The following is an 8,263-nucleotide window of genomic DNA, read 5'->3' on the forward strand; positions in this document are numbered from 1 at the left end:
GTTTGGCAAAGGTTATATAGAATGTTATTAGGGTGAAAATAAAATTCTAGTTACAGATTCATAAAACTTTAAGTCAAATTAGCTTTTATGAGACCATTAAATCCTGCCTCGCCCTTATCCAAAGCAAATTCCATCATAGCCTATATAATCCTTCCTTGTTTTAAAATGATTGAAGCATATTAAATATACAATGTAGGTGATATTAAATATCTTGAGAAATGACAAACCCATAGAATCTCTTTCAGTCCTTCAGCTAGGACTTCTTGTTTAGAAATGTTCTGTTCATATATGTCTGAACTAGCTAGCCATCATTATCTGCTATTTGCTTAGATACACACATCATAAGTCTCTCAAAATAACATTTAAAGTATTTCCTAATATTGCTTCAGAAGTGTCAACTTTTAAGGAACATTCAATTTTAAAAAATAAAAGCTTGTCCTTGACTTGGTAACATCTCTTCACATGTGACAAGACTGTTTCCCTCTGACCTGACAAAAGTCTCTAGCAACATGCAAGGGCCCGTTTCTTCTTTGCCCAACTCAGAGGCTGCCATGTAAAATAGAGAAAGCAAGCATGTTTGAAATCACAGTAACCGAAGGACTTTGAATTCCTAATTACATTAAATAACCATAACTTTTTGCTTATTCACATTCCACACGGTGGAAACTATCCTTTCCTCCAGGTTTTTCGCTTAACAGCTTTGAAGAATACCATTGCAAAGAAGCACTCAGACTTACACAGTATGTGGTTTTCCTCTTTCAATGCCAAGCACAAATTGAAAGCCATAAGATTCATATTTGGTTTCTGGCATTATTTTAATAGGTAAGATGGAGATCGCAACTTGTCTCGCCAAAGAACAGTTCTGCTACAGTGTTGGAGAAAACGTGCACCATTACATCACTAGTGCGTCCAAAATAAGTGACCGACAGGGCATCTCCAATAAACAATGGAGGACATATATTTCTGATAGTCTCGTTATAGGCACAGCGAGGAAGGCAGACATCCCTGTCTTTGGCCAGTGATGTGCTTTTAGGATACTTAGGCTGCTGATAGTTTCAAAGAAGTTAATTTTGAGGCAATCCTTTTGACATGAACCAAATCTAAATCCAACTTACATGAAAGACTGTGGTACCCGCTCCTAGAAGGTTACTATGGCTGCCAAACTTTTTTTGATTATGATTTTTTATTTTTAGCAATACTGCATGTTTGTGGAAGAATTTAGACGCGACGTGTTTCTCAGCATTGTCATGTTTCATCTCTGGTGTGGTCCTACATTTTCAGCTTCCTCCTCTCTTATTTTTCTCTCTTCACTACCCTCTAAAGTCTGCCTTTGCATTTGTGAGCCTAATCTAATCCATCCTGTGACTTATTGGCTATGGATATGGAAGACTCAGAGATTCAGGGAAAGAGCACTCAGTACAAATGAAACTCACAGGCTATGCTTGTGCAAATTCATTTAGTGTGGATTCATCAGTAGTGACTTTTAAACTTCCAAAATTAGACCCACTGTTTTGGGAATTGAAGATAGCATTTGCCTTACAATATGGTTCCTGTCTAGATGTCACATGGGAGTGGACTAGAACAAAATTAAATATTTCTTTACTTCCAATTGTTCTTTGACTGTGGTATCTTTTATGGGCAGTGAATGTCTGCCTTCCAAATGACATATAAATTGACTAGTCACTCTGAGAGGAAAAGGAAAAAAAAAGTATTTGGGGCATTTATAGCTAGAATCTCAGTCTTAAGGAGTATTGCTTAGCAAACCAAAATGTAGCAAGGCTCACCCACCTTTCCCTCTGGCCCTGACAAAAATGCTAAGTAGACATTTGGGGAGCCACGTGTACTCAGAGGACAACATCCCTAGTAGGCATAATGATTACAATGCCACATAGATCCACTGGGAATAGGTGGCCTATTAATGTACCCTAGTGTGCTGGTTTCCTAATGGAACTTTCCTATTGACCCTCTGAGAGCAAATGAAGTGAGGCAAACACAGCCCTTACTTCTCCAGACACTACCTACTCTCTCTCTCTCTCTCTCTCTCTCTCTCTCTCTCTCTCTCTCTCTCTCTCTCTCTCTCTCTCTCTCTTTCCTCTGATTCTCTCCTATAACAAAAGCCAAACAGAAAAGGCCCCAGACATGTCTAACTCAAATGCAGCAGGTGGCTCTTCATCTTACACTGTTTCTTGTTGACAGGGGGCCTCAAGAAAAGCAGGAATTTATTGAAAGATTCTGTATGTCTGAAGCATTTTTCAGAAATGACGGACAAGCAATGTTAATCCAGCAAAACTAAGCTTAGGAGGTTTTGCCTTCTCTTACCCCAGTGAACAAGGCTCTCAGGCATCCTTCAGAGAGGCAAAGTAAAGTAGGAGGCCACATTTTTTTTTTAATTTCACTTGGTTCTTAAAACAGGAGTGGTCAATATTTCACCCTTAACAGCTAGTATCAGTTACAGCTAGTATCAGTAGGTCACAGAAGCTGGCACAGAGAATTGGGTTTTTGTTTGTTGTTGTTGTTATTGTTGTGTTGTTTTGTTTTGTTTTGTTTTTTGCTGATTATATTTTTCCTCTGTGTGTCTAGGTTCTTTTAAATATCAGGAAAGCCCTTTTGCTAAAACAAGACTAATATTGTTTTGGGAAACAACTTTTAAACTCTGGACATCTTGCTACTGAATTTCACTGGCCCAGACTGGTCCTCAGCCTGACCGTTCCTTCGTCAGTCCTCTGTCCTGTTTGCCATCACCACATGTCTCCCCACATTCTGAAGGTTCTTCACAAGACAAAAGACATTTACACCCGCCGTCAAGTGAATTAATTTAGGAACATGGGCTACGACTGAGATGTCAGGGAGAGCAAAGAAAGGGATGGGCTATGGGAGCATAGGGCGAGCACTGAACAGTTCCGAGTCTAATGCAGCCCTCAGAGTTATTACCTCCTCCGTTAGTATTCATTCTCAAGTGAAATCCTGGTGCCCAGGAGGCACAAGGAACACAATGACAAAGCCAACTACAGCCCTGCCCCTGTGGGTGTTTGGGTCCAGTGGTGTGGGCATTTCCGACCATCTGAAGCAGAGTAACAGGAAGTGCCTTCTAGCAAAGGCTGTTTCCAGCTGGTGTTTGGAAACACCCACAGGCACCCATGCACACTCATGCGCATACACTATGCATAAGCAGCCTCCAGCCAGGAAGCAACTGCTGGTTCTTCTGGCCTCTAGGTTTAAGCCAAGTAGGAATCGGGTGGTTTGGGTGTGGCTCTCTCAGCATGGCTATGACAGGCTGAATGTGCCCGCTTTGACTTAATCCAAGTCGATGGATATGCAACGACACTGCTTCACGCGTGTGACCCTTTTCTTCTTGGTGGGTGGCTGTAGCTCAGGACAGTTGAGTGTGACCATCATGGTGGTGAACTTCTTGGGCTTGCAGAAGGAGCAAGACTGAAAGGACCCTTCCTCCTTTCGGATGTGCCTGGGGATGTAGAAGGAGTTGCACTGGCCATAACAGAAGCGGTTGATGATAGTGCGGCTGTTGCAGCCCTCCTCGTGGATGGTCTGCTTCAGGGGCTGAGTTTTGCACCAATCTCGCTTCAGGTACTTGCGCTCTGTCACATGCAGGGCCTCTTGGCTGGACTCAAGCACTTCCTCTCCAGGCATGGCGGTGCCCCGCCCCTGGCCCCGCCCCCGGGTCCTGGAGCCAGGTTGTGGTGGGGACTGGGTCTGCTCAGAGTCATTGTGCTGAGCCTTGTCAGGAGGTGGGATGGCTCCTTGAGACCCTTTCTTTTTCCCCTCAGCTGTTGGCAGTAGGGTCCCCAGGAGGAGAAGCAACGCTCCCACAGTGTATGCGGTGCGATTCATTCTAGACAAGGGACAAAGAGAGGGGGACACAGACAATAAGAAAGTTATTTAATAAAAATTAATAATTACACCTAACCCACTGTACTCAACACACACTTCAGTTGCACTGACTTCTAACAGTATCACCAGCCATTAGATACTATTATTTCCATTATTCTCTCAGCCATCAAACTGAGTAATTCCACACAGGTCACACAGTGACTTTGCCAAGCTTTAAACTCAGTCAGGACCCGTCTCTCTTTTGAACCAGCTCCTATTAGAATTCCTTACTGGCTCCTGACACAATTGCATGTGACTTTTTTTAATGCTCACTTAACTGTATTTATTCCTGAATTTGACAACATGAGACTTTTCACTGTTCCAGTATTGGAAAGAGCCCAGGAAACCTGTCAAAAAAAAAAAAAAAACCTAAGAAGAGGGATGTACCGAAGGCCAAGAGGATAAAGATGGCTGGTATCATTCTTTCTGCCATGGTATAACAACGTGTGTGTGTGTGTGTGTGTGTGTGTGTGTGTGTGTGTGTATAATCCGTGTGTGTGCCTCGGGAGGGCAATCTAACACCCCAGAACTCCTAAAGCTGGAGTTAGAGCCCCCAATGTGAGTGCTGGCAACTGAACTCAGAACCTTTGGAAGAACAGAAAGTGTTCTTAGCGGATGAGCCATTTCTCCAGACCCCACTTTTCAACCTTTCTAAGTGGTAAAATACATTACCCATCTATGTGACTGTATGTATGAATAGAATTTTTTTTGTCTGATTAATTGACCAGGTAGGTCTTTAATTTCTCTGGCTTTAATTTTTAAGTTGGTGTACAAGACGAGTTTCATTGTGGATTTTCATGCATATCTGTCACCGCACCTTGTTCACATTTGCCTTCCCCTGCTGCTTTACTGTGTCGTTTCCCCAAACAGTTCTTCTGCTTTCAAGCCACATGTGTAGAGAGAGAGTGAGTGTGTGTGTGTGTGTGTGTGTGTGTGTGTGTGTGTAAGGTAGAAAAATGGGCACAATAGAGTAAGTACGGGAATATTTCAATTCATAACAATAGCATTGATGCCAATGAACTGTGAGCAAATGTGGACCTTGATATGACTCGTACATGGCGAGGGCATATAACATTTAATAAATAAATAAATTATAAATAAATAAATTATAAATAAATAAATAAATCTAAGCATGATCTCCCACCTGGTGGGAGAAGAAACATACAGAGACAGGAACATGAGGTAAACAAAGCAAATAAGAGAAGAGGAGACTTTTCCAGAGGCGGGTTTGTTCAGAAAAGACAGGGAAGGCAGGCGGAAAAGGGAAAGAGGCAGCAGACTGTCAGGATTCTCCTGGGGCAGTATCCCTGGACACACTCCTCTGGGAAAGCATTAATATGAAGACCCTAACTCAGTCAGCCAGCCTTCCCACCCAGCTCAAGGCCTGGAACACTTGCTGGCCTGGGGCACACCAAGAGTTATTAAAACATTGAAGGATTTCTTTTCAAATGAGAACAGTTTCAAATTCATAATGTCTCTTCCAGGCATGGCAGGTCCCTGGGGTTTCCTCTGCCCCATGCTTAAGGTTTGCTGCACAAGAACAGCGAGGAAGCATCCATTTTCTCTCCGCTGAATACCAGTATTGCATGTGGCAACCACTAAGTGCATACTAATGTAACCTCTTTAATATAACCTTCATCTCCAAGGAACCAGACAAGTTGGTATCATTATCTAGACCAATTATCTCTAAGAGACAAAAGCAACCTAAGATGGATCTCCTTTAAAGGACAACTTCTGGCAAGTGAGGGCCATCCAACCCTAAGGCTAGCATTGAACCAAGATAATTGAATGTTTCATTAAAAATATTCTTAAATGTCATTGTTTTTCCGACATTAACTTAATACTTTGGAGCAGGTTCAAGTTTGGAGCTGATAATGTGGCATTCGACTCCTGTTCCAACTGTAGGTTCCTTAGCTTGTGTCAGCTTGGGTTACCATGTATCTGATCTGTAAACTAACCATGCTGACCACTACAACAACAATAACTAAAAATAATGGCTTTGTTGTGTCTTATAAAACATCACTTATGAAAATAGGCCAGTTATAAAATAGTACAGATTTTCTCCAGAGGCCAAGGTAACTTAAGCCATGTCTGTTCTGGCTCTAAGGAACCGTAGTCCAAGTCGAACACAGTTTCACAAGTTTCTGGTGACTCCCAATTGAGGGGCAGTGTCTAAAATAAAAGGCCAAGTGCTAAAATAGAATCCATTCACTGCTATTTCAAAGGAATATTGCATAGATGGCCCTAGATCTAGGTTGACAATCTCTACATCTATTAAAAAATAACCTCCAAGCTAATTCACTCCTTTTGGGTCCAGAGCTTCAGTGTTCACAACCACAGAGGCCAACCTGGGGCTGGCTGTGGATGTATGCTGACTGCATGTGACAGTATTCGTTCATAAGACCATACTGTTCTACAGATAGATATCCATTCATAAAATAATGGCTTTGTTTTGTCTTATAAAACTTTTCTTTACTGGCTTAATTACATCTGTTAATGAACCTTGTCATATCTACCTTGAGAATGGATGAAGGCTAATTCATCATCTTCCTGACACAGAGGAGCTCCTCCTGAACATTTGTTAAGTGATTGTTATTATACCACAGAGGTTTGATACAGTTTCTGTTCTTTGCATCTTCAAGTATCATCACTGTTGTCAAGGCTACATGAGATGCTTTGTCTCCTGACCCTTGGGAGTGTAGATTTCTCCCAGCCTAGACAGCTTCCTAACACTTGTCTTTCTTTTTTTAGGAAATCTCCATTTGCTCTCAAGTTTTGTTATTGTTGTTCGGATGTTTGTTTTTTGTTTTGTTTTTTTTTTTCTGGTTCTATGAAGCGTAATATGAGTTTTATTTTAACCCAAATGATAAAGCAATAAATTCATAATTAGTCAACTATGGTTTTGAGGTTTAATTTGGGAAATTTTTTCTGTTCCTATGCAAGAGTGAATACCTCATAAGTCATAGCAGTCTACATTACACCGTCTGACTTTTCATTAAAGAAAAGTAAAAATAAATAAATAAATAAATAAATAAATAAATAAATAAATATTTTTTAAATTACTAGGTGTAAAATGTATGTTTTTTTTTCCATTTTAAAATGCTTAATCTTTGCTGGTTTATTGTGAAGCTTTCAGGTTCTTAAACTTTAGTGTTAGAAAGAAAAGCCCTCCAAGAACATCAATGAACAGAAATCAGCAGGGCTATCTAGCCTTCACAGGACCAGGGTCCTTTCCTCCCATTGATGGCCAACAAGGCCATCCTCTGTTACATATGCGGCTGGAGCCATGGGTCACTCCATGTATACTCCTTGGTTGGTGGTTTAGTCTCTGGGAGCTTTGGGGTCCGGGGGGTGGGGTGGGTCGGGTCGGGTCTGGTTGGTTGATATTATCGTTCTTTCTATGGGGTTGCAAACCCCTTCATCTCCTTCAGTCGTTTTTCTAGCTCCTCCATTGGGGACTCCAGTGTAGGAGAATTTGAGGGTGGGGAGATGGGAGTGGGTGGGTGGGGGAACACCCACATAGAAGCCGGAGGAGGGAGAGGGGATAGAGAGCTTGGGGGGGGGGGTAAACCGGGAAAGGAGACAACATTTGAAATATAAATAAAGAAAATATCCAATTAAAAAAGAAAGAAAGAAAAGAAAAAGAAATCAGCAGGGCAGTTTCCTGGCTTGAGTAGAAAGACCAGTGTTCTTCTGATGGTCTCCCTGAAGAAGAGAGGTGAACAGCACTGGCTGGAAGGATGAAGCTAGGCTCTACCGATCACTGTGTCCATTCACCCAAGCCCCCTACCAACTAGTGTGGATTATTCAATCAAGGAACTGGACCATTTTCTTCTGGAAATTGCAAGTCTGTTTTCACCAAATGCTTAGCACTTTCTGTGTATCCCTGGTATGGACCAAATAAAGACGATGGTATTTCCTTGAGGATAATTCTTTCCACATCAACCCCTAGCAGTGTGCTACATGGCCCAAAATCAATCCAAATACTGGTCGGGATTAGGTTCTCATGAGTTCCCACTCGTGTCCAGTGGTTGTATTCAGATGCATCCTAACCTCAGAGTGTATCATGACAAGTAGTGAGCATGTCCCTTGGTTCTCCTATACAGATACTATCGCTCTTCATCCCAAACCCTGCCTTAACTAATGCACTAACGCCTTCGTGCATTTCTGCTGTTGAGTGGTGTGCTAATATTTGGAGGTGAGCTCTCTCTGCAGCTTGCCTCTGCCAGCAAGCTTTTACTTCACCCTCATCTCTTTTTCTTTCTTTTTTTTTTAATAGAAAATTGAATTTTATTTTATTTTTTTAAATTTTTTTATTAGGTATTTCCTCGTTTACATTTTCAATGCTATCCCAAAAGTCCCCCATACCCACCCC

The 8,263-nt window shown here is 41.7% G+C and overlaps 1 protein-coding gene across 1 annotated transcript in view; it reads right to left on the reverse strand.

The window, feature by feature from the left end:
- Nucleotides 1-2,366: 2,366 nt before the first annotated feature.
- The window catches only part of Grem1 (gremlin 1, DAN family BMP antagonist), a 10,445-nt gene continuing 4,548 nt past the window's right edge, over nucleotides 2,367-8,263 (reverse strand). Inside the window, exon 2 of the mRNA XM_021156547.1 lies at nucleotides 2,367-3,850. Coding sequence (XP_021012206.1) covers nucleotides 3,295-3,850 — 556 coding nt within the window. The 3' untranslated portion in view covers nucleotides 2,367-3,294. The remainder of the gene's footprint in view (nucleotides 3,851-8,263) is intronic.

This window comes from Mus caroli, chromosome 2 (genome assembly GCF_900094665.2).
Source record: "Mus caroli chromosome 2, CAROLI_EIJ_v1.1, whole genome shotgun sequence".
NCBI classification, from domain to species: Eukaryota; Metazoa; Chordata; class Mammalia; order Rodentia; family Muridae; genus Mus; species Mus caroli.